Here is a 27,358-nt window from a genome sequence, read left to right as displayed (position 1 = left end):
ACAACTACACATTATGTGCCTTGTGATGTGATGCAGTAAGAAGCACACAAACTATCTATCAGATAGTCCTGTAAAAAAAAAAAAATATATATATATATAGTAACCTCACTGACAAGATCTAAACACCAGTTTACACAAAATGCAGGGGATAGGGCAACATATTAAACAGCCAAGTGTTCGTAGTGTATGAGCATAACAAAGCCCAGGAAATGAGAAATTCTATCATAACAAAAAAAGGAAAAATGTCTAATATAAGTCTAATCAGAGTTCTACAAAATGAGAATGGAAAGAATGGGGGAAAAGCAATATCTGAAGAGATAAAAGCCGAGACTTTTCAAGAATAACCACTTAGGTAGAGAAATAAAGCATAAAACTTAAAGGAAAAAGTAGGACAAATAGAATGCACAAAATCTGATGATAAAAATCCAGCTATATCGGTATCACAATAAATGTAAAAAAGAACCCAAAAGAATTAAAAATAAAAGGATGAGAAGAGATAAACAGGGCAAAATCAACACCACCATTGAAAAAGCTGGCAAAAAAGGGCAAAAAAAAAAAGTAACTTTACAGTGGAGAAATGTGGCAAACACTACAACAGCCAAATAATCAAGGTCATAGCCAAGAGGAGTGTAAGGAGACATGACTAAATGTAATGTGGTATCTTGGATAAGATTCTGGAACAGAATAAAGACACGTGAATTACATTTAGTCATGTCTCCTTACACTCCTCTTGGCTATGACAGTTTCTCAGACTTCTTTGCTTTTGATGACCTTGACAATCTTGAGGAGTACTGATCAGGTATTTTGTATACTATCCCTCAGCTGGAATTTGTCTGGTGTTTTTCTCATTATTTCTTGGAGTTAGGAGTTTCAGGGAAGAAGACCAGAGAGGCAAAGTGCAATTTTCATTGCATCAGATCAAATGTACATAATACCTACATGAATCATTACTGGTGATAATGACCTTGATTATTTGGCTGTTGTAGTGTTTGCCACATTTCTCCACTGTAAACTTACTTTTTTTTTTTCCCTTTTATGCCAGCTTTTTCAATGGTGTTGTTGACTTTGCCCTGTTTATCTCTTCTCACATGAAACTGCGATATATTCCTTTTCCACAAATGAAATATTTCATAATAAAAGAGAAAAAAATACCTGAGTGAGCATTCTGCTGAGCTTTGGTCAATGCTAAGGCAGCAGACATAACTATTCTGTGTATTGACAGCAGCACATTGGCAAAGGCAATGGGGAAGCAGGCACTCCAATACACCGTTGGGAGATTAAATGGGTGTAATCTCTACAAAAGCCAATTATAGGATATCCATTATGTTATAAATGCACATACCTTTGACCCAGTAATTCTATTTCTAGTCATTTATCTTACAGATATATTTGCACACGTGCATAAAATTTTTTCCCAAAGTTGTTTATGAAAGCACTGTCTGTAACAGTGAAAGACTGGAAACAAGGCTGTATGTCCTTCAATGGAGGAAGACTGATTATGTAAGTAATCATACATCTATGTATGAACACAGCTGTTTTTTTTTAAAAGCTCTTTATCCAGGCTACTTTTAATAGAAAAAAAAAAAAGCTCTTTATACATGAATACAAAATGGTATCTATGATATACTGCTAAGAAAAAAAAAAAAAGTTTAGGCAACCTTGCCCTCTAGTTTCTGATGTGTTCAAATGATAGGAGAGACCAGAACATCTGAGAGTGGTAAAAGTGTTAAAGAAAGTTTTTTTCCCTGGTTCCCTCATTGCAAGTAGCTTGCAAGTAGCTTGCTAATCCCTGGGTACTTCCCTATCCCTTGATGTTCCTTTAACTCTTACGTTTGTAGATTCTGTGTAAGTGTAGGGAGAAAGGGAGAGGAGAAGAATGAAGGAGAGAGAGAGAAGAAAAAGAGAAACAAACTGCAATGAAATACCAGAAATTTATAACGATAGTTATAATTTATAACCAAGTAAGAAAACTTACTTGGCACCATGGCTGGCAGACATAGTAGAAAGACTTTTCATTAAGTATCCTACTGTATCTCGTGTCTTTGAATTTTTGACTGTGTCAGTGCATTACCTGGGGGAAAAATATAAACTTAAACATCAAATGAGTTAAAAAAAAACTGCTTATGAGATATTGTAGTTGCTCCATCTTCTCTTTGATGTATTTGCTATTCCTTTCCATTTCTAGCAAAGCAAATATCAACAAAGAAAAGAGAACAGGGAATTTGTTAGTGCAAGCACCTAGCTATCATTTTGCTTTTTGGCAATACACTTCTCTTTCAATTCTAGTGGTACCAACTCATAAAATTTTTGTTACTTACACATCATTTGTGTAATTTATTAACAGTATCTCAAATTAATTCAAATTCACATTATCTCTATTAGTTCTTATGGTACTTGAAACTACTTATCCATATGTGGCCTGGCAGCTGACTCACTGAGTGACAGTAACAAGAAATTTGCCAATGTAAAATTCTGGCTCCTTGCTTTATTTGCTGGAAGCCCATGGGCTTCCATTACATAAATTTGCTGGGTCTACTTCTTATCTACAAACTGAGGACAGTATCTATTACGCAGAGCTTTTGAGAGGTTTAAATAATAGGCAAAGTGATCGACATAGTGCCTAGAATGAAACAGAGAATGGAAGAATAGGCAACAGGGGCCTATTAGCAAATGATAGCTATTGATATTTATTGTAAAATAAAATAGTTACAACTATTAATTTTATATCCTAGATTCTCTAGGAAGGTTTCTCCCAGGAATTGGTCCTATTCATCCCTAGTGAAAATCTTTCCCTTCTAAGCATTTACACTCCACTTAACATTTGACAACCACTTTTTGAGGATGGTTACTGGTAAAATTCTATATAAGAAGTTTCAATTAATGTTTAGTTATAAGAGCAACAATAAAATAAGAGTAGCTGGGCACGGTGGCTCATGCCTGTAATCCCAGAACTTTGGGAGGCCAAGGCAGGCAGATCACTGGAGGTCAGGAGTTTGAGACCAGCCTGGCCAACATGGTGAGACCTCATCTCTATTCAAAATACAAAAAATTAGCCAGGTGTGGTGGTGCACACCTGTAATCCCAACTACTTGGGAGGCTGAGGCAGGAGAATTGCTTGAACCTGGGAAGCAGAGGTTGCAGAGAGCCGAGATCGTGCAGCTGCACTCCAGCCTGTGTGACACAGCAAGACTCCATCTCAAATAAATAATACACAAATAATAAAATAAAGATGACAAAAACTTAACTTGAAAACTAAGAATTTACTCTTAATGAAATATAAGAGAGCTGAAATGGCTATACGAATATTGGTCAAGGGATTTTTATGACAAAATTGCAATTAGAAACAAAAAAGGATATTTTATAATGGTAAAGGGACAATCCATCAGGATGACGTAACAATTGTAAATATGTGCACTTGACCTAACAATTATAAATATGTGCACTTAACAGAGCGCCAAAGAAAGTAAAGACGTATGGAACCAGAGGAACAGGCAATTTAACAGTAATTGGAGACTTCTATGCCCCACTCTCTCTCTCTTTTTATCTAAGACACAAGGTTTTACTCTGTTGCCCAGGCTGGCGTGCAGTGGTGCAATAACAGCTCGTTGCAGTCTCAAACTCTTTGGCTCAGGCAATCCTCCTGCTTCAGCCTCCTGAGCTAGCAGAGACCACAGGCATGTGCCACCATGCCTGGCTAAAGTTTTTTTTTTTTTTTTTTTTTTGTAGAGACAGGGTCTCACTATGTTGCTCAGGCTGGTCTTGAACTCCTAGGCGCAAATGATCCCCCTGCCTCGACCTTCCAAAGTGCTGGGATTATAGGCACAAGCCACCACTCACCACTCTACTTTAAATAATAAACAGGTAAAAGATAACAAGGAAATAGAATACTTGAAAATACCAGAATCAACTAGACATTTATAGAATACTCCAACAGCAGCAGAATACATGTTTTTCTCAAGTGCACATGGAACATTCTCCAGAATAAACCTATGTTAGGCCATTAAAAAAAGTTTTAATATAGTTAAAAAATCAGACAGAGTACACTCTCTGATCACAATGAAATAAAAAAAATCAATAACAGAAGGACATCTGGGAAATTTACAAATATGTGAAAATTAAACACCACATTCCTAAATAATCAGTGAGTCAAAGAAGAAATCACAAGAAAAATTAGAAAATATTTTGAGATAAATGAAAACCCAACAAAAATTATGATATACAGTTAAAGCAGTGCTTAGAGGAAAATTTCTAGTTGTAAATGACATTAGAAAATGAGAGGCCGGGTGCGGCATGAGGTCAGGAGATCAAGACCATCCTAGCTAACACAGTGAAACCCTGTCTCTACTAAAAATACAAATAATTAGCCGGGTGTGGTAGCGGGCGCCTGTAGTCCCAGCTACTCGGGGGGCTGAGGCAGGAGAATGGCGTGAACCCAGGAGGCAGAGCTTGCAGTGAGCCAAGACTGCACCACTGCACTCTAGCCTGGGCAACAGAGCGAGATTCCGCCTCATAAATAGATAAATAAATAGAAAGAATGAAAGAAAAGGAGAAAAGATTAAGAGAATGAGAAGACAAGCAAGGAGAAAAGATCTGCCCAAGACATCTGACAAAGAACTTTTATCCAAAATATCCAAAGAACTCTTAAAGGTCAACAATGAGAAAACTATCACTCTGATTTTAAAAATGAGCAAAAGACTTGTACATCTCATCAAAGAAGATATACAGATGGCATATAAACAAATGCAAAGATGTTTCACATCATATATCATTAGAAAATTACAAATTAAAATGAGATACCACTATACATCTATCAGAATGACCCAAATCAAAAACACTGGCAAGGATGTGGAACAACAGGAACTCCCATCCATTGCTGGTGAAAATGCAAAATGGTACATGGTACAGCCACTTTGGAGGATAGTTTCAAGGCTTCATACAAAACTAAACACAGTTGTATCATACAACCCAGCAATCATGCTCCTTGGTATTTACCCCAATGAGTTGAAAATTTATGTCCACACAAAATCCTGTACATGGATGTGTACAGCTTTATTCATAATAGCCAAAACTTGGAAGCAATCAAGATGTCTTTCAGTACATGAATGGATAAACTGTGGGACATCCAGACAATGTAAGAGTATTCAGTACTAAAATGAAATGACCTATCAAGCTACAAAAAGACACAGAGGAAATTAAATGCATGTTACTAAATGAAAGACAATCTGAAAAGGCTACATACTGTACGAGTCCAACTATATGACCTTGTGGAAAAGGAAAAACTATGGAGAAAGAAAAAGATGTATGGTGGCCAGGAGCTCGGGGAGGGATGAACAACAGATGGAGCATAGAGGAGTTTTAGGTCAGTGAAACTATTCTGTATAATACTATAATGGTGGATACATGTCATTATACAGTTGTCATAACCCAGAATGAACCCTTTATACATTATAAATCATACAGTTGCCAAAACCAAGAGTGAACCCTAATGTAAACTATGGACACTCTGGGTGGTAATGATGTGTCAACTTAAGTTCGCTGACTGTAAAAAATGTAACACTCTGGTACAAGATGTTGATAGTGGGGAAAGTAGTGAGCACTCTGTGTGTGTGTGTGGTCAGGGGTGGAGGCTGGCATATGGTTTACTGTGAACCTAAAAAGGCTCAAAAATCTATTTAAAAATAACAAAAACAGAAAGGGGCTGGGTGCAGTGGCATACACCTGTAGTCCCAGCTAACCAGGATACTGACACAGGAAGATCACTTGAGCCCATGAGTTCAAGGCTGCAGTGTACTATGATGCACCTGTTAACAGCTACTGCACTCCAGCCTGAGCAACATGGCAAGACTGAAAAAGAATAAAGAAGGTGGCTGGGGACCGGTGGCTCACGCCTGTAATCCCAGCAGTTTGGGAGGCCGAGATGGGCAGATCACGAGGTCAAGAGATCAAGACCATGCTGGCCAACATGGCCGTCTCTACTAAAAATACAAAAATTAGCTGGGCGTGGTGGTGCACGCCTATAGTTCCAGCTACTCAGGAGGCTGAGGCAGGAGAATTGCTTGAACCCAGGAGGCGGAGGTTGCAGTGAGCTGAGATCACGCCACTGCACCCCAGCCTGGCGACAGGGCGAGACTCCGTCTCAAAAACAAAGGAAAAAAAAAGGGCTAAATGTGATGGTGCACTTTGGGAGGCCTAGCTGGGCTGATTATTTGAGCTCAGGAGTATGAGACCAGCCTGGACAACATGGCAAAACCTTGTCTCTATGAAAAAAAAAAAAAAAAAAAAAAATTAGCTGGGTATGGTGATGAGCACCTGCAGTCCCAGCTACTTGGGAGGCTGAGGTGGGAGGATCACTTGAGCCCAGGAAGTCAAGATTGCAGCAAGCTGAGATTGTGCCACTGCATCCCAGCATGTTTGACAGAGTGAGGCCTTGTCTCGAAAAAAACAAACAAACAAACAAAAGGACAAAAAGAAAGATCCCAAGTCAACTAATCTTCTACCTTAAGAAACTAAAAGGAGAAAAGCAAACTAAACCCAAACCAAGCAGAAGGAAGAAAGGACATAAATATTAGGGCGGATAAAAATGAAACAGAGAATGCAAGAATATAAAGAAAAAACTCTGACAAATCTTTTTTTTTTTTTTTTTTTTTTTTGAGACGGAGTTTCGCTCTTGTTGCCCAGGCTGCAGTGCAGTGGCATGATCTCGGCTCACTGAAACCTTCGCCTCCTGGGTTCAAGTGATTCTCCTGCCTCAGCCTCCCAAGTAGCTGGGATTACAGGCACCTGCCACCATGCCCGGCTAATTTTATATTTTTAGTAGAGATGGAGTTTTTCCATGTTGGTCAGGCTGGTCTTGAACTCCCAACCTCAGGTGATCCACCCGCCTCGGCCTCCCAAAGTGCTGGGATTACAGGCATGAGCCACCACGCCTGGCCAACCCTGACAAATCTTTAGCTAGACTGACCAGAAAAAAAGAGAAGATTCAAATGACTAAAATCATGAATTAAGGAAGGGGCATTACTACCAATCTTACAGAAATTAAAAGGATTATTAAAAAATACTATAAATAACTATATGCCAACAAATTAGATAATATACATGAAATGGACAAATTTGTATGATACAAACTATCAAAACTAATTCAAGAAGAAATAGAAAATCTGAATAGACCTGTAAGTAGTGAGATTGAATTAGTAATTATAAAATTTTCCATGAAGAAAAGCCCAGGACGAAATGGCTTCACTGCTCCCAAACATTTGAAACACCAATCCTTCACAAACTCTTCTAAAAATCATAAAGGAGGGATCACTTCCCAACTTATCCTATGAGCCAGTATGATTCCAGCACCAAAACCAAAGATATCACAAAAGAACTACAGACCAATACCCATTATGAGTACAGACACAAAAGTTCCCAACAAAGTACTAGCAAACATGACCAAGTAGAACTTATCCCAGGAACCCCAGGCCAGTCTAATATGAAAATCAATCAATGTAATATGCCATATTAATAGAATACAGAACAATACTCACATGATTATCAATAGACAGAAACAGCATTTGACAAAATCCAACACTTTTTCACGACAAAAGCCCTCAACAAACTACAAACAGACGGGACATCCTCAACCTGATAAAGGCCATCTCTGAAAAACCCAGTTAACATACACTCATGTGTTACTCAATGATGGGTATCCACACACAGGGATAAATGTGTCCTTAGGCCATTTTATAGTTTTATGCACATCACAGAGTCGGTATGGTGTAGCCTATTTACACACCTAGGCTATATGGTATAGCCTACTGCTCTTAGCCTACAAACCTGTACAGCATGTTACTGTATTGAATACTGTAGGCAAATATAATACAATGGTATTTGCGTTCCTAAACACAGGAAAGGTACAGTAAAAATATGGTATAAAAGATAAAAGATGGTATACCTGTATAGAACACTTAATCATGAATGGCGCTTCCAAGGCTGGAAGTTTGGAAGTTGCTTTGGGTGATTCAGTGAATGGGTGATGAATGAATGTGAACGCCTAAGACATTACTATACACTATTATAGACTTTATACACATTGTACACTTATTACACTGAATTTATAATTTTTAATAATAAATTAACCTTAGCTTACTGTAACTTTTAAACTCTATACACTTTTAACTTTAACTTTGACTCTTTTGTATTAACAGCTTAAAACACATATTGTACAGTTGTGCAAAAAATTTTTTATCCTTATTCTATAAGCTTTTTTCTATTTTTAAAATTTATTATTCTTACTTTTTAAACTTTTTTGTTAAAAACTAAGACACAAATACACACATAAGCCTAGGCCTACACAGAGTCAGGATCATCAATTAATATCACTGTCTTCCATCTCTACATCTTGTCCCACTAGAAGGTCTTCAGGGGCAAAAACAAACATGAAGCTGCTATCTCCTATGAGAATAATGCCTTCTTCTGAAACACCTCCTGAAGGATATGCCTGAGGCTGTTTTACAGTTACTTTTTAAGTAAAAGAAGTATATTCTAAAATAATGATAACAAGTGGTTGGGTATGGTGGATCATGCCTGTAATCACAGTGCTTTGGGAGGCCAAGGAAGGAAGGTCCCTGTAAGTCAGAAGAGAGAAATCAGCCTGGGCAACAAAGCACGACTGTGTCTCTACAAAAAATAAAAAAAAATTAGCCAGGTTTGGTGGCATGCACCTGTAGTCCCAGCTATTTGGGAGGCTGAAGCAGGAGGATCACTTGAGCCCAGGAGTTCAAGATTACAATGAGCTATGATCATGACACTGCACTCCAGCCTGGGTGACACAGTGAGACCCTGTCTCTATATTAAAAAAATTTTTTTTGCAGTAAGCTGAGATCGCACCACTGCACTCCAGCCTGGGCAACAGAGTGAGACTCTGTCTCAAAAAAAAAAAAAAAAAAAAAAAGAAAAGAAAATTTTTTTTTTTGGCCAGGTGCAGTGGCTCATGCCTGTAACCCCAACACTTTGGGAGGCCAAGACGGGCAGATCATGAAGTCAGAAGCTCGAGACCAGCCTGATCAACATAGTGAAACCCCGTCTATACTAAAATACAAAAATTAGCTGGGCACGGTGGCAGGCGCCTGTAATCCCAGCTACTCAGGAGGCTGAGGCAGGAGAATCGCTTGAACCTGGGAGGCGGAGGTTGCAGTGAGCCGAGATTGCACCACTGCACTCCAACCTGGGCGACAGAGTAAGACTCCCTCTCAAAAAAAAACGAAAACAAAAACAAAAACAAAAAAAACACAAACTTACAAAATTTTTAAAAAGTAATGATAAAAAGTAAAGTAGATACATAAACCAGTAACACAGTCATTTATTACCAAGCATTATGTACTGTATATAACTGTTACATGTTATACTTTTATATGACTGCCAGTACAGGTTTGTTTATACCTTCATCACCACAACCAGGTGACTAATGCATTGCACTACTATGTTACCACAGCTACAATGCCACAAGGTGATGGGAATTTTTCGACTCAATTATAATCTTAGGGGACCACCACTGTGGTCGTTATTGACTTAAACATTAAGTACAGTGTACTACGGCTATCAATGGTGAAAAGTGGTCAGGCACAGTGGCTCACGCCTGTAATCCCAGCACTTTAGGAGGCCGAGGCAGGTGGATCACCTGAGGTCGGGAGTTTAAGACCAGCCTGGCCAACATGGTGAAACCCCATCTCTACTAAAAATACAAAAATTAGCCAGGCGTGGTGGTGGGTGCCTGTAATCCCAGCTACTTGGGAGGCTGAGGCAGGAGAATCATGTGTACCAACCTCTGCAGTAGGCAGAGGTTGCAGTGAGCCAAGATTGTGCCACTGCACTCCAGCCTGGGAGACAAGAGAGAGATTCCATCTCAGAAAAAAAAGATTGGATGATTTCCCCCTAAGAACAAGAACAAGATAAGGATGTCTTTTTTTGTTGTTGTTGTTCTTTCTCGCTCCCTTTATTGTTTGTAGCTGTGACCTCAGGTGCACACCACCATACCTGGCTAATTTTTTGCATTTTTTTGTAGAGATTGGGTTTTGCCATGTTGCCCAGGCTCTTCTCGAACTCCTGGGCTCAAGCAATTTGCCTGCCTTGTCCTCCCAAAATGCTGGGATTACAGTTGTGGGCCCCTAGCCATTTTTTTTTTTTTTTTTTTTTTTTTGAGACAGGGTCTCACTCCAGTTGCCCAGGCTGGAGTGCAGTGGCATTTTCTTGATTCACTGAAACCTCTGCCTCTCGGGTTCAAGTGATTCTAGCGCCTCAGCCTCCTGAGTAGCTGGGACTATAGGTGTGCTCTTAGACCCGGCTAATTTTTTGTATTTTTAGTAGAGATGGAGTTTTGCTATGTTGCCAAGGCTGGTTTCAAACTCCTGGACTCAAGCAATCTGCCTGCCTCAGCCTCCCAAAGTGCTGGGATTACAGGTATGAGCCACAGCTCCCAGCCAAGGATATCTGCTTTCATCACTTCTATTTAATACTGTACTAAAGGTTATAGCCAGGGCAATTAGCCAAGAAAATGAAATAAATGCATTCAGATTGGGCCAGGCATGGTGGTTCACACCTGTAATCCCAGCACTTTGGGAGGCTTAGGCGGGTGGATCACCTGAGGTCAGGAGTTCTAGACCAGCCTGGCCAACACGGTGAAACACTGTCTCTACTAAAACTACAAAAATTAGCTGGGCATGGTGGTGTGTGCCTGTAATCCCAGCTACTGGAGAGGCTGAGACAGGAGAATTGACAGAACCCGGGAGGCAGAGGTTGCAGTGAGCTGAGATCATGCTGCTGTACCCCAGCCTGGGCAACAGAGTGAGACTGTGTCTCTCAAAAAAAAAAAAAAAAAAGCATTCAGATTGGGAAACAAAAAGTAAAACTATTTCTGTTCAACAACTACATGATCTTATATTAGAAAATCCTAAGGAATCCATCAAGAAGTATCCAAATTATTAAGCAAGTTCAGCAAGGTCATAGGATACAAGGTCAATTTACAAAAATCAAACAAAAATTATACTCTACATACTCAAACAATCTAAAAATAAAGTTAAGAAAACAATTTCATTTACACAGTAGTATCAAAAAGAACAAAATATTTAGAAACAAATTTAAAAACTAAAAAAAAAATCTAAAAACTATAAAACAATGTTGAGAGAAGTTAAAGAAAATAAATCTTGGCTGGGCGTGGCGGCTCACACCTGTAATCCCAGGATTTTGGGAGGCCAAGGCGGGTGGATCACCTGAGGTCAGGAATTTGAGACCAGCCTGGGCAACATGGTGAAACCCTGTCTCTACAAAAAATACAAAAATTAGTCAGGCATGCTGGCGCATGTCTGTAATCCCAGGGAGGCCGAGGCAGGAGAATTGCTTGAACCCAGGAGGCAGAGGTTGCAGTGAGCCAATTTTGCACCACTGCATTCCAGCCTAGATGACAGTGCGAGATCCGTCTCAAAAAAAAAAAAAATAAATAAATAAATAAAAGAAAATAAAATAAATCTAGCGTGAGTCAGTCCCTTGGGAGTCAAGATCTCTCTACCTTTGAGGTGCTCTCCTCTGAATTCTTCTGCCTGAACAAGGTTATTACCAGGTCTCAAAGTTTATGGACAGGCTTTATTTATAAAACAAACTTTTTTCAGTTGGTATTCCTTTCATGTTTTAAAGCAATGGTTTTTAAATTTAATGTGCATAGAAATCACTCAATTATCTCATTAAAATGCACATTTCAGCTGGGTATGGTGGTTCTTGCCTACATTCTCAGTACTTTGGAAGGCCAATGGGGTTTGGGAGGGGGATCCCTTGAGGCCAGGAAGTTTGAGACTGGGCAACATAGTGATCCCCCTCTCTAAAAAGAAAAAAAAAATTAGCTGGGTGTGGTGGCACATGCCTGTAATCCCATCTACTTGGAAGGCTGAGGCAAGAAGACTGCTTGAGCCCAGGAGTTCGAGGCTGTAGTGAGCTATGATCATGCTGCTGTACTCCAGCATAGGCAACAAAGCAAAACACTGTCTTTAAAAAATAAAAATTAAAAAAAAAAAAGCAGACTTCTATTCAGTAAAAGTGGGGTGGAGGAAGGGGATGGTGTTCTGCATTCCTAGTAACTCCCAGACAATGTTAATGTTGCTGGTCCTCAGATCATATTTTGAGTAGCAAGGTTTTAAGTAGGTGCATACATACAACTGGCTTGATTCACTAGAAAAAAAGAAAAAAGCAAACTGTAACATGGGTGGCAAACAGTGAGAAGGATAAAACTCTGACGAATCCTCTAAGTTTTTCACAACTGAGTACAATAAGTAACTCCCTATTAACAATGAAGAACATACACTTATATTACCTCTTCATTCCTGCCATGACTAAGTACCAGAAAAGATGCAGAACTGGCCAGCTAGCATCATCCAGACTGGGGCTAAATCCATTTGAAAAGTTAAAAAAAATAAACAACACAAAATCTACTGCATAGAGATCATCCCATAGAATATTAACCATCATCACCTTCCCCTCTCTGTATCTTCTTTTATTCCTTCTTCTAGTCAGTGTTTATCAAGTGTCTTTGGGGACCAATGGCAGTCCCTGGCAATCTATTAACTGGTCTACAGACAGTTTGAGAAAAAAGTGATAAAAGTTTTGATCACAAATATTTCACAAATTTGAGGAGATTATGACTTTCACAGAAATCCCTTTAGGTTCTTTATTGCTGTTACATTCTAAGGATCACCCAAGCTCTACTAGGATAAGTTAAGAAAACACTATCATAATAAGGAAAATGAAAAGGAAAGGGCTAACATACTTCCACATCATATGAGTTGTTTACATTGGTTAAATACGTATTTTATTATTACTATCATATTGTGTTAAATCCCAAATTTAGGGAAATGAATCAATGGTTCAAAAGAGTAAAAGTGAAAAATACATTTAACTCAGAATGCCATAAATGATAATAGTATGATTTTATAGTGAAGACTGATCTTAGAATGAGCTGTGACCAGTGAACTGGGAGTGATAACTCTGTACTAGGAGACATCCTTGTTCCCACTGTACTGTGATACATTATTAAATAGGAACAAGAAGCCACTGAAGTGTTCACATCATTTTCAACAACTCCAGTAAACCAACCAAAGCCTCCACTATGAATTCTGTCATTAAAAGATCAAAATAATAGTCAAAGGTACTTCTTTTAACAAAACAGATTCAACTACTGTCAGCTGCAAAATTAATGGCAAATGTGCTCAGACAGAAACAAAACAATCTACTGGCAAAATTCTATCATCAGATGACACTATTGGACATTATGTGCTACGTGTGTTATACAGAGAGGAAGAACAATTATTATCACAGATGTAGGTTCTTAAGTATTTTGTTTAATGGCTGCATGAAGCCACTAGTGTACAGAGTACGAATCAACTCTTAGTATATACGAATGTAACATGTTAATCAAGAAATACAAGCAACTTTTAAAAAGTTTTTAGAAGAAGATATTTTCTTTTAACAAACAATTATTTTTGAACCTTGAATTGAAAAGTTGTGCTGGAATCAGCATGGCTAGAGCACCAGCTTTGTGTGCAGCAATGAAGAGCCCACCACCTGACAGCCAATTCACACATGGCTTCATTTACAGACAACAGCTGGCTTAAGTCATTGTTAATAACTGCATGGGAAACTGTGAATATAATTAAAATTGCAGCCCTTGAATGGGTATCTTCAGCATGTTAAGAATGCAGCAGCAGGCTGGGCACACAGTGGCTCACGCCTGTGATCCTAGCACTCTGGGAGGCCAAGGTAGGTGGATTGCTTGAGCCCAGGAGTTTGAGACAAGCCTGCCTGGACAACATAGCAAGACCCGACCTCTATTTGGAGAAAAAAAAAAAAAAAGCAGCAGCAGCAGCAAATACTCTGTTTTTCTGTTTTGTCAAGAGGAAATATGCTAACAATACCTACTCAAACAAAGGATATACTTTTGTTTTTTTTTTTTGAGACAGTCTTGCTGTCACCCAGGCTGGAGTGCAATGGTGCGAGCTTGGCTCACAGCAACCTCTGCCTCCCAGGTTCACGTGATTCTCCTGCCTCAGCCTCCCAAGTAGCTGGGATTACAGGCGCCTGCCACCACGCCTGGCTAATTTTTGTATTTTTAGTAGACACAAGGTTTCACCATGTTGGCCAAGCTGGTCTTGAACTCCTGATATCAGGTGATCCGCCTGCCTCAGCCTCCCAAAGTGTTGGGATTACAGGCGTGAGCCACCGAGCCCAGTGGATATTCATTTTCTTTTTATAACACTGATGTCATTAAAACATATCTATGATTTTAAGCGGCTAACTCAAGTGCCATACCTCTATGACAGACAGTATAGTGACCAGCTTGAGCATATCATTTGAGAGTAAAATTATGATTCTCTCTTTTTTTTAAGATTGGTTTCACTCTGTCACCCAGGCTAGAGGGTAGTGGCGCAATCATAGCTCAATGCAGCCCCAAACTCCTGGGCTCAAGTGATCCTTTCAGCTCAGCTTCCCGAGTAGCTAGGACTTACAACAGGTGTGCTCCATCACACTTGGCTAATTTTTTTTCTTTTTCTTTTTTTTTTTTTGTAGAGAGACAAGGTTTTGCTATGTTGCCTAGGCTGATCCTGAGCTCGTAACCTCAAGCAATCCACCCAGCTGAGCCTCAAAAGTGCTGGGATTACAGATGTGAGCTACCATGACTGGCTACAATTCTTTTGTTGTTGAGACGGTGTCACTCTGTCTCCCAAGCTGGAGTACAGTGGCGCAATCACAGCTCACTGTGGCCTCCACCTCACAGGCTAAGGCAATCCTCCCACCTCAGCCTTCTGAGTAGCTGGGACTACAGGTGTGTACCACCATACCCAGCTAATTTTTTTTGTTATTTTTGGTAGAGATGGAGTTTCACCCTATTGCCCAGGCTGGTCTCAAGCAATCTACTCGCCCCAGCTTCCCAAAGTGTTGGGATTACAGGTGTGAGCCACTGTGACCGGCCACAGTTCTTTTTTTTAGTAAGGAGTCTCGCTCAGTCTCCCAGGCTGGAGTGCAGTGGCGCAATCTTGGCTCACTGCAAGCTCTGCCTCCCGGGTTTATGCCATTCTCCTGCCTCAGCCTCCCGAGTAGCTGAGACTAGAGGAGCCTGCCACCAAGGCTGGCTAATTTTTTTGTATTTTTAGTAGAGATGGGGTTTCACTGTGTTAGCCAGGATGGCCTCGATCTCCTGACCTCGTGATCCGCCAGCCTTGGCCTCCCAAAGTGCTGGATTACAGGTGTGAGCCACAGCGCCCGGCCCGGCCACAATTCTTAGTAACAAAATATGCAGACTAAATAATGATACAAATGGCTTAACCAAAGAGTTTCACTCTTTTCTTTTTTCTTTGAGATGGAGTCTCGGCTCTGTTGCCCAGGCTTGTGTGCAGTGGCACGGTCTTGGCTCACTGCAACCTTTGCCTTCTGGGTTCAAGCAACTCTTCTGCCTCAGCCTCCCGAGTAGCTGGGACTACAGGCACATGCCACCATGTCCAGCTAACTTTTGTGTTTTTAGTAGAGACATGGTTTCACTATATTGGACGGGTTGGTCTCGAACTCCTGACCTCGTGATCTGCCCGCCTCTGCCTCCCAAAGTGCTGGGATTACAGGCGTGAGCCACCACGTCCGGCCAAGATTTACTCTTTTCTAACAACTAGGTAGACTTAAAACCATATTCAATTACTGCACTAAACCTGAAAACATATTTCCTAGAACTGAATTCAACCAAAAAGACAGATCTACACATTGCCATCTCCAAAATTAAAATATTCAACTTTCCTTTTGAGTGCCATACACTTGTCAACTTGATGTAGTTTTCAGTGAGAATTCTTGTAATAATTTTTGTGTCCATTTGAATATCTAAAACATCTAATAGAAATATCATATAATTGTTGCTCTTCCCAACTCTATAATTCAAAGGTGGGGCTATCTAATTTAGTACAACTAAGAGCAAGAAAAGAAATCAGTTAAATATGAAACCTTAACTTGGACTTTAGTGAGTCTTTCACCATTCATGTGGTGGTACAATAATGTGAACAATCATTGCTTTTCCTGATACTGATTTAAAAATACTGCTTTGATCTTACAATAAAAACATTTTGAATTATTCTTTTGTGTTTATCTAAAATCACTGGTATGCACTGAAGACCCATCACACGGTCCACAAATTCCAAATCTTTGAAAACACTACTTTCTCTACTACACTACTTCCCCTTCAAAGGAAGCTATCATTTCTTCCTGTGCATGTTAGAGAAAAACAGAGAACCAAGGACATTTTGTTTGCCCTTATTATTAATCTTCTCATATTAGAAAAGCACTTCATTATCTGCATTTATGTTGCCTCATTTTCAAAAACATTGGTCTGATTTCAGTATGAATAGCACTTATAAAAAACAATATATATAATAACTATTTCCAATTTTTCCTGAATTCCCTCTGCCCCCAAAGACATTCTTTCCTTATGACCTTCCCAGAACCCAAGCTGCCTTCCTATACCTCTTGGTTACAGTCAAGGGTTATAAAAAAATGTTTAACAACTGGCATGGTATAAACACCAAACCAAGAGACTGACACCAATTTATAACTGTATGACTGTAATGGAACAGGCTCACTAAACATCAGCCTTAGTTATACTGCTGCTAAAGAAGCAGCCTTAGACTGCTTCTTGTAAGCAGTCTGCTATACTTTTTTTCCATGCTAGGCCTGTTTTCAAAGATCTTTGGTTATTTTTTACCTGCCACTTCACAGAAAAGGGATAGCAGGGTTCATGAAAGAAACCACACAAATTGGATTCCAAAGATGAGTTTAACATCACATCTTATTAAATATTTAATTTCTCTACTTTTATTCCTTAAAAGGAAGACTTGAGGAGAAGTATTAGAACATACTACTGCTTTCTTTCTCTTACACCGTCTCCAGATAATTAAGCTAAGTTAGCTTTTTTTTAAAAGTCAGCTTTTTATTATAGCTTTGTTATTCAATTATATCCACACAGGTACGCAAGTTCTTTCTCCTTTCTGTCAAACAGACAGTTAATACACAGGCAAATGGATAAATTTGGGGATATATTAAGGATACTGTAAACTGTTAGCAAAACAAATAAATGTCTCTGACATTCAAAGAGGAAACAAGAGAAAGGGAATATAGAAATTCACACCCTAAAAAACAAAAAGAGGTGGTTCATTTTAAAATGAACTTATAAAGTTATATATAATAACATCAAATATATCTGTGTTGTTTTTAAAGATATTCTTACCCAATTTTGGAAAAACTATTAGGTATTCAGCATTGCACTGAGGACATGCCACTCTGGCTGTACTGTTTCCTCTTTGCTTTTCATCCACCCAGCGTTGTAGACAGGCCTGGTGAACCCATTTTGTAGATCCTCTGCACCTGCATGGTCTCACCCATTCAGCTGTTCTATCATCTTCATCAGTAGCAAAACAAACCCAGCAACTTCTGTAAATTAAAAGAGAAAAGGACGACATTTATATCTTTAGGACTCCAGCCTCCTCTATACTGCAGCTCTTACTTAATGGGATGAGCCTGCTATGTTATATTACAGAATCTCTGTCCTATATTAAAAGACTAAAGAGACAAAACAACCAATACATTCCCACTAGAGCAGTTTCTACTTTTTCTGTTTTTCCTTGTCTTCCTCTACAGAATCTTATGTTTTCTGAACTTTGTTTTTATGTAATCTCCTCTATCTTTTCAGTAATTCTTCACCTTCTCTAATGAACGAGAGTGCAAGGAGACAAACCTCAAGCTGCTTTTGTTATAAGACCTAATAATTCTTTGAGGAATAGCAAGCACAGTAATATATTAAATTCAGTGTTCTCCCCAGTTCACCACTACCAATCCCTTGAACTTGGAAAAACAAAGTATTACACCAGTGATTTCACATATAGTCTCATTCCATTTTTCAGCTGAGAAAAAAAAAAACCCATTTCTCTCTCCGGTAAAGTATAAACATGAGAGAAAACAATATTACATTTTCAAAAAAGCACAAAGGAGATAAATATATCAAGATAATTTTTTTTAGAATATTAATATGATAAATTTGGGTGTGTATGCTTGAAATCTGAAATCTAGAAGTATCAAGTCTGGGGTGCTTATATTAATAAAAATAAAATTCTATTGAGATCGGTAATTTTAAAACATTTTCCCACTTTGCTTTTAAGGGTACTTCATGAATTGTAATTTTTTCTTGTGGAATTAGGTTGTAATTCCTCAGTTTTTCTCCCAATTAACACAAGTTTTGACACTGATTTCCATCGGGGCAAATACAGTTCAATTCAATGAGACCCTTCTCTCCTCCCCTCCATTAGAACTTGTACAAGTGGAAACAACTGCTAATTAAAGCATGTTACCTACTGTGCACTTTTCACTTAATTGGATAAGTGGCTTCTGTCAGAACAACTAGCTTAACTATGCTCAGTGGGAAAGACTATATAGTCAGGTATTACATATGGGTGAGGTTCTCCAGTCCTTGTGGAACAACATGAATTTCAATTGTGTGCTCCAATTACAATTTTTCAATTAGAACAGGAAAAAAGTTGAACTGAATCCATGGCATCAATATCCAAAATTGTTGTTTTATTCAGCTTTCAAATTCAGTCAGGTTTCATAAGATCTAAGTAAAATTAGAACGTAGGTAGCATTTGTTTAGCATTCTGACCCTTTTGACCCACTTTAGCTAAGCTGTCTGGGCCTTCACATTGTCTTATGGTTATCCAAAAATACCTTGTTCTTTTTTAAAAAATTTTACCATCGAATAGACATAGCATAAAATCTACCACTTTAGCCATTTTTTAGGTGTATAATTCAGTGGCAGTAAGTATATTCATACTGTTGTGCAACCACCAAGACTACCCATAGTAGGACTGGGTTCTAACCCATGATTTTTGCATAAAATTTCAATTGGTAAGTATACTAGCACACAGGCTGGTTAAGATGTTGTTAGTATATATTTTTCCCCACAACTGAGGTAATTTTGTGAACATATTTGTATATATCTAGGAAATGGAATATATCATTTTAGCAACAAAATACTGGCAGAATATTTAGAGACTCTTTAGTCTCATAACTTTCTTAACACAAATGTAAATAAGAATAGCTACATCAGCATAATTAATCAGTATTAAGGTGAATCACATTTTAAATTAATCCAATTTCAGTTATCAAAAAAATAAAATACAATGTTAGGACTAGGTTGGACCAACTGAAATAGTCTACATTCATCTGTTTTTGACTTACAGAAATGATAGGTCAAATTTCATATTTCGATCTAATGAGAATACTTGTGTAGCTATTATATTCCTCATAAATTCTAGATAAGGTTTATTTTTCCCCAACATTTTATTATGAAAAATTTCAAACTTTCCAAAAAAAGGTGAAAACTGTTCAGTGAATACCCATATACCCAACATTTAGATTCTATAATTCTTATCATTTTGCTATATTTGCTTTCTCACACATCCATTCATCATTCTTATTTTTTGCTGCATTTCGAAGTTGCAGGCATCAGTATATTTCAGTCCCAAATACTTGTATGGATTTACTTTTTAGAACTGACATTTAAAGCATGCACTTGGCCGGCTGCCGTGGCTCAAGCCTGTAATCCCAGCACTTTGGGGGGCTGAAGCGGGCGGATCACAAGGTCAGGAGATCGAGACCATCCTGGCTAACACGGTGAAACCCTGTCTCTACTAAAAATACAAAAAAATTAGTTGGGCGTGGTGGTGGGCGCCTATAGTCCCAGCTACTCAGGAGGCTGAGGCAGGAGAATGGTGTGAACCCAGGAGGTGGAGTTTGCAGTGAGCCGAGATTGCGCCACTGCACTCCAGCCTGGGCAACAGAGCAAGACTCCGTCTCAAAAAAAAAAAAAAAGGCATGCACTTATGCATTTTCAGTTTTTTTCTAATTAATTTCAAAACTATGGTAAATAAGATGGCTGAATGATGATTTAGAGTGGGAACTCATCAGGAGTTAGGCTTTCAGTTGAAATAGCAGTATTAGAGGCATGTGAACCAGCACAACTCCATCTTGATTGAATAGGAGCTGGGTAAAATGAGGCTGAAACCTACTGGGCTGCATTCCCAGATGGTTAAGGCATTCTAAGTCACAAGATGAGATATGAGGTCAGCACAAAATACAGGTCATAAAGATATTGCTGATAAAACAGTTTGCAGTAAAGCCAGCTAAAACCCACCATAACCAAGATGCTCACGAGTGACCCCTGGTCGTCCTCACTGCTACAATCCCACCAGCACCATGACAGTTTACAAATGCCATGGCAACGTCAGGAAGTTACCCTACATGATCTAGAAAGGGGAAGCATAGGCTGGGTGCGGTGGCTCACGCCTATAATCCCAGTACTTTGGGAGGCCGAGGAGGGCGGATCATGAGGTCAGGAGATCGAGACCATCCTGGCTAATACGGTGAAACCCCATCTCTACTAAAAATACAAAAACATTAGCCAGGCGTGGTGGCAGGCACCTGTAGTCCCAGCTACTCGGGAGGCTGAGGCAGGAGAATGGTGTGAACCCAGGAGGCGGAGCTTGCAGTGAGCTGAGATCGCGCCACTGCACTCCAGCCTGGGCGACAGAGCGAGACTCCGTCTCAAAAAAAAAAAAAAAAAGGGGGGGGAAGCATAAATAATCCTCTCCTTGTTTAGCATATCATCAAGAAATAACCATAAAAATGGGCAACCGGCAGCCCAAAGTCTTGCTCTGTCGCCCAGGCTGGAGTGCAGTGGTGCCATCTCGGCTCACTGCAACCTCCGCCTCCCAGTTCAAGCGATTCTCGTGCCTCCGCCTCCCAAGTAGTGGGATTACAGGGTGCCCGCCACCATGCCCAGCTAATTTTTGTATTTTTAGTAGAGACGGGGTTTCACCATGCTGGCTAGGCTGGTCTTGAACTCCTTACCTCAAGTGATCTGCCCACCTCAGTCTCCCAAATGCTGGGATTACAGGCATGACCCACTGCGCCCGGCCACACACAGCTAATTGAAAAAAAAATTTTTTTAGAGACAGATCTCCTTATGTTGCCCAGACCAGTCTCAAACTCCTGGGCTCAAGCAATCCTCCTGCCTTGGATTCCCAAAGTTTTCGGCGTGAGCCACTGTGCCTGGCCAAATATGTTAAGTTCTAAAGAATTTATTAACTGATTTGCTATCTTACTAGTTATTTAAATTTAATCTACCTAGTATGGAAAGAATAGCAGTCTATGAAATGAGGACTGGGCAAAGGGGAAATTAAAGCATGTAAAAATGGTCACATAAATATCTTTAGGCCAATATCAGCATATAAGACAGTGTGACTAGTCTTCAGGGCTAAAAAAAAAAGGAGGGGAGGGCACGTGCATGCACACACATGTGCGCGTGCACGCACACACACACACACAAAGATGCTTTCTTTCCTTATTTTTTTTTATGAGATGGGTCTGGCTCTGTTGTCCAGGCTAGACTCCAACTGAAATCCTGGGCTCAGGTGATCCTCCTGCCTCAGTGTCCTGATTACCTAAGACTGCAGGCATATAGTCTAGCTTCCTGCCCCTCCTCCCTCTGCCCTTTTTTGAGACTGAGTCTTACTCTGTCACCCAGGCTGGAGTGCAGTGGTGCAATCTTGACTCACCGCAACCTCTGCCTCCCGGGTTCAAGCGATTCTCCCGCCTCAGCCTCCCTAGTAACTGGGACTACAGGCATCCACCACCACGCCTGGCTAATTTTTGTATTTTTAGTAGAATGGGGTTTCACCACCTTGGCCAGGCTGGTCTTGACCTCCTGACCTCAAGTGATCCACCCGCCTCGGCCTCCCAAAGTGCTGAGATTACAGTCATGAGCCACTGCGCGTGCCCATCTCCCCACTTTTTAACCTCTGATAGACTGACCAGGAACATCACCTGGGAAGGTCTTATAATTATGCTTTCCCTTTTTGCTTCTCCATACCCTACCCCTCCCACTCTATGTAATTAATCTATTTCAACTATTTATTCCCCAATTCTCTACCCCCTTCCTTTTAACATGGAGAAGAGCTATTTGAAAATGATTCATTTACAATGTCTCAAGATCTTGGAATGGAGGGGACAGTAGAAATTTGATGTTTAATGTACATACAACACAAGTCCTTCTACCTTCTAGGAGTAAATAGTATCCCATGCTTTCTATGGAAAATCACTCTTCCCTCCAACATTAGCCATGTGTGTGGTTTAGGCAGTTAATACATAACCAACCCCAGAAACACTCAGATTGGCCACTGTAGCCTATCTTCCAGACTACATCATTGGGAGGCTGGGTCCATAAAGCTGGTCTTAGTGAACCTCAGAACTTTTGCTGGGAAAAGTGGTATACAGACTTTCTCTTCTTCTGGGCTTAGAGGAAGAGAATGTGAGGCTATTGCTGACAGGAGAGCCACCAACTAAGTGGAGCCTTAAGAATACAGAAGAAGTGAAGGTGGAAACTGACGGCATCGAGACATGGATCAAGCTGTGCTGTGCCTAAAGCTAAATATATGCTTGTACTGTTAACTCACATAAAGCAGTAGATTTTTGGGTTTTTGGCTTAGCCAATTTGCATTGCATCATGTGCAACCAAAATGATCTTGTTACTGTGTTGGGTACTAAGAGATGGTCTCAGTACAATCATAGAATGTAAACTCTAAAGAGTTTTTATTATTTTTGAGACAGAGTCTTACTCTGTTGCTCAGGTGAGAGTGCAGTGGCACAATCACGGCTCACTGCAGCCTGGACCTCCTGGGCTCCAGTGATCCTCCCACCTCCGCCTCCTGAGTAGATGGGACTAGTTTTTGGTTTTGTCTTTTGAAATGGAAAATAGCCAATTAGTTATTAGCCAAAACCAAAACACTCAAAGTCCATACCCAAGGAAAAAGGAAGTTGTAATTTCTGACCAAACTAAGAGTTTCTCCTTACATCTATTTTTCCTCTTGTTTTCTCCAATCCTCTGACTCTCTCAGAACTCAGTCCTCAGTGTGATGCATAAGCGTCACCTGGGGACTCATTAGAAATGCAAATCTTTAGGCCTTGCCCCAGACCTACAGAATCAGAAACTCTGGGGGTACCCAGCACTTTGTTTCAATAAGCCCATCAGGTGATCATGATCCCGAAAGTTTGAAAACTTCTGCTCTAGCCATTCTTCCTTCCTTTTTTCTGATTTCTCCTTTGTAAATATTCTTTTTTTTTTTTTGGAGACGGAGTCTCGCTCTGTTGTCCAGGCTGGAGTGCAGTGGTGCGATCTCAGCTCACTGCAACCTCTGCCTCCCGGGTTCAAGCAATTCTCCTGTCTCATCCTCCCGAGTAGCTGGGACTACAGGCACGTGCCACCACGTCTGGCTAATTTCTTGTATTTTCAGAAGAGACGGGGTTTCACTGTGTTAGCCAGGATGGTCTTGATCTACTGACCTTGTGATCTGCCTGCTTCGGCCTCCCAAAGTGCTGGGATTACCGGTGTGAGCCACCGTGCCTGGCCCTGTAAATATTCTTAACTCACCGTAACAGAAATCAAATTTTGTTTTATGCTCACTGTAAACATTTTTAGATTATTTGTTTTTTAATTTTAAACAATAAGTAAAATGCTTAAGGTATTTTTTCCTAAGGAAACAAGGTTAAATTAATTTGGGGAAAAAGATAAGCGAATTCAGGATATTCTAGCTGGTTAAAGAACCTGGACTTTGGAGCCAGATTGTCTGGGTTCAAACCCCTGCTAACTACATAGGTTTAATGATAGAATCTCTTTCACAGAGTTGTGGCAAAGCAGGGGTTCTTAATCTGGGGTCTATGAAAAACTTAGGGGGTGGGGATTGGTAAATCTGGATGAGGGGAGAAAAACCATCACATGTTTATTTTTGCTAAGCTCTAAATAAAATGTAGCTTTTATTCAATAATGAGTGCAAGCAAACCACAGAAATATTAGCAGCACAGCAATTAGAAATGAGTATAGCAACCAGAAATTTTCATATTACTTTACAGCTGTAGAGATCCCGAAATAACTAATTTCAAATTACAATGAGCTAAATGTTATCAGGTGAACTGATAAATCTTGTATTTTAATGTGTTAAAGTTCATATTACTATATTAGGCTTTTAATATTTTGATAGCTATACTTCAATATAATTGGTTTCGTTTCTAATCCTATATATTTTGTTTTATTCTTTCAAAAACATTCTGAGAAGGAACCCATAGGCTTAACCAGACCACCAAAGGAGTTTTAGCATAAAAAATGTTTTATGTTAAGGTCCCCTATTGTAAAAGATTAAACATGTGATTAAGAAACTGCTTAAAAATTGCCTGGCACGTATATAACCTCCATATGAGCACTAGCAATAACAACATTGACAATGATGACAGTGACGGTGTCAGCTTTCCATTCAAGTTCCTAAAATTTATGGATGCAGTTTTCTTACCATTAGCACATAAAGCAATTCTACTTGGCACCCTGGCATTCAGTGGAAAATGTTCTGGATTCCTAGTCATTCCCCAATTTTTCAACAGGCCACACCACTACTTAAGATTCATTTAAACCCTTTCAATTCATTTTCTTTCACCTTTATTATCTTTCTGGTAGCTTTTCTAAATGCCACCTACTTGCTGACGTTACTCCTACACCATCCCATTCACCAAATTGGGGCATATTCATTTACAAAGCAAAAGGATATCTGGGAAGTATCATGATTGGTTCAGGGATCAAAGAACAAATCACTGTCATTATATGAAGACAACAAAAGAGAACTAAACTAGACAAATCTAAGGACTATTACTTATTCCTAAGAACAGATGTATAGTCTTACTGGTATTGGTAATATAATTCCATGTGATTTTAAAATTATGATGGTTTTTGCCAGTTATATAGTAAACTAATAAAGAGTAAACAGTAAAATTTATAAACAGTTTAAGGAATATACATGACAAAATTGCCCTAAATCTAACATTATTCAAGATCTCCTCCTAAATCCACTTGAGTACCTAATAAGTACATTCATTATTTGATGCCACAAGGAACTAACTACATGTAAGGAACTTCCAGTCTAGTTAACGAACAAACATGCATATGAGGATCACAAAAAAACCGCCATACCAAGCATTAAGTGCCAAGAAAAGTTGTCAGAAACCTTAATACAGAAATGTGATGAGAGACCAAGAAACAGGATGAAACAGTTGAGGTTTCAAGAAAAGGAAATAACTACAGATGAGAATTCGAGTGGAAAGAAAAGGTATTTGAAGAAAAACAGAGTAAGCAAGCTTAGAGATGGAAACGAACATATGTTCATGGACCAATGTGGTTGGAGCAGAAAGATTTTAAGATGAAGCTAGATATTACAAACCAGTTGGGAAAGGATGAATAACAAAGACAATCTCATTTCATAGGGTTCGTTTGTGACTAATTTACAGTCTATCTGATCAAACAGGTTAATTATTTTTAAAGTATGTAGAAAAAAGTGACGGGGGCTTTATTTATCAAAAAGATAGTTTGGCACTAAATTAAGCAAGATAGGTACAGTATCTTAAAAAACAGCTGGCAGTAAAGCCTTTCTTTGCAGACTCAAATTGCAGGTGTTTCTTTTGGATTCTTAGGAAGTTCTGGGAAATCAGACTCCTGCCTGAGAAATCACTGTGATGAAAATTGGAATGTAGCAGAATAGAAAAGTTTGAGAACACAGAAAGCAAGCGTGGAATAAGCTTTAAATTGCTGCTGTTGTATTATATGTGGTGCCATAATAGTGTATTTACATGACTGCTCTAAGGAAAGAGAACAAGCGCTCCTCAATTCAGAACAAGTTTGGAGATTCATACTCTGGTTAATGTAAGGAGGGCTCTATTCGACAAAGAAAAAAACTACATGTTAGGCCGGGCACGGTGGCTCACGCCTATAATCCCAGCACTTTGGGAGGCTGAGGTGGGCGGATCACCTCAGGTCAGGAGTTCGACACCAGCCTGACCAACATGGAGAAACCCCGTCTCTACTAAAAATACAAAATTAGCCGGGTGTGGTGGTGCATGCCTGTAATCCCAGCTACTCAGGAGGCTGAGGCAGGAAAATCGCTTGAACTCGGGAGGCGGAGGTTGCAGTGAGCCGAGATCGTGCCATTGCACTCCAGCCTGGGCAACAAAAGCGAAACTCCGTCTCAAAAAAAAAAAAAAAAAAAAAGAAAAAAACTACGTGTTGCTTATTTTGTCTCAGGATTAAAAGTGTCACACCCAAAAATTGTGAAACAGAAAGTACACTATTAGGGAGACTAATATGTCCGTTCATCCTAGTGGAATGGAAGTTAAAGTACCTGGATCTATCAAAGACATATAACCACAATCATGACACATTACCAAAAAGAAAAGGTGAGAAGAAATACGGTCAGCCCTCCAACTGAGGGTTCTGCATCTATTCATTCAACTAATCTCAGGTCAAATACATTTGGAAAAAAAAGTCTGTACTGAACATGTAGGGACTTTTCCTTGTTATTATTTCATAACAATACAGTATAACAACTATTTGCATAGCATTTACATTGTATTAGGTATTTTTTATTTTTTTGAGACAGAGTCTTGCTCGTCACCCAGGCTGGAGTGCAATGGCATGGTCTCAGCTCACTGCAATCTCCGCTTCCCAGGTCCAAGCGATCCTCCTGCCTCGGCCTCCCAAGGAGCTGGGATTGCAGGTGTGTGCCACCACACCCAGCTAATTTTTTTGTATTTTTAGTAGAGACGGGGTTTCACCATGTTGGCCAGGCTGGTCTCAAACTCCTGACCTCAGATGATCCACCTGCCTCAGGCTCCCAAAGTGCTGGGATTACAGGTGTGAGCCCCCGCACCCGGCCTGTATTAGGTATTATATGTAATCTAGAGAGAACGTAAAGTGTACAGGAGGATGTGCATAGGTTATATGCAAATACTACACCATTTTATATCAGAGACTTGAGCATCCACAGAGTTCGGCATCCTTGGGAGGTCCCAGAACCAATTCCCCACAAATACTGAGCAATCATTTATTAAGTATAGTAATTCATGCCGTGCCTTTTGTCTTTGATGTTCATAAACTCTGAAAGCACAATTAATCCCACCTTAAACATGAACCAAAAGCCCAGAAAGGTTAAGTGATCTGGCCAAGGCCACACAGTAAGCAGAGAGGCATGGATGCAACCTGGTCCATGACTCCAAATCATCAGCTTTTTTCACTGCACCATGCTGCCCTATGTATAGTGTATTCAGAGAAAAATTTACATTTACATTTCCCATTTCTTAGAAAATTACAGCAGTACAAAAAAGTACATGTTTCATTTTACTAAGGTACTTTAAAGCAGCCATAATGTGCTTCCTCCAGAGA

The 27,358-nt window shown here is 39.6% G+C and overlaps 1 protein-coding gene across 1 annotated transcript in view; it reads right to left on the bottom strand.

Moving 5' to 3' along the window:
* The window catches only part of MARCHF5 (membrane associated ring-CH-type finger 5), a 62,362-nt gene that overhangs the window by 24,745 nt on the left and 10,259 nt on the right, over nt 1-27,358 (bottom strand). Inside the window, exon 2 of the mRNA XM_054436215.2 lies at nt 17,282-17,484. Within this exon, the coding sequence (XP_054292190.1) occupies nt 17,282-17,484 (203 nt within the window). The remainder of the gene's footprint in view (nt 1-17,281; nt 17,485-27,358) is intronic.

This window comes from Pongo pygmaeus, chromosome 8 (genome assembly GCF_028885625.2).
Source record: "Pongo pygmaeus isolate AG05252 chromosome 8, NHGRI_mPonPyg2-v2.0_pri, whole genome shotgun sequence".
NCBI lineage: Eukaryota > Metazoa > Chordata > Mammalia > Primates > Hominidae > Pongo > Pongo pygmaeus.
The sequence above is the reverse complement of the archived record's forward strand: the minus strand, read 5'-3'. Positions and strand labels throughout refer to the sequence as shown.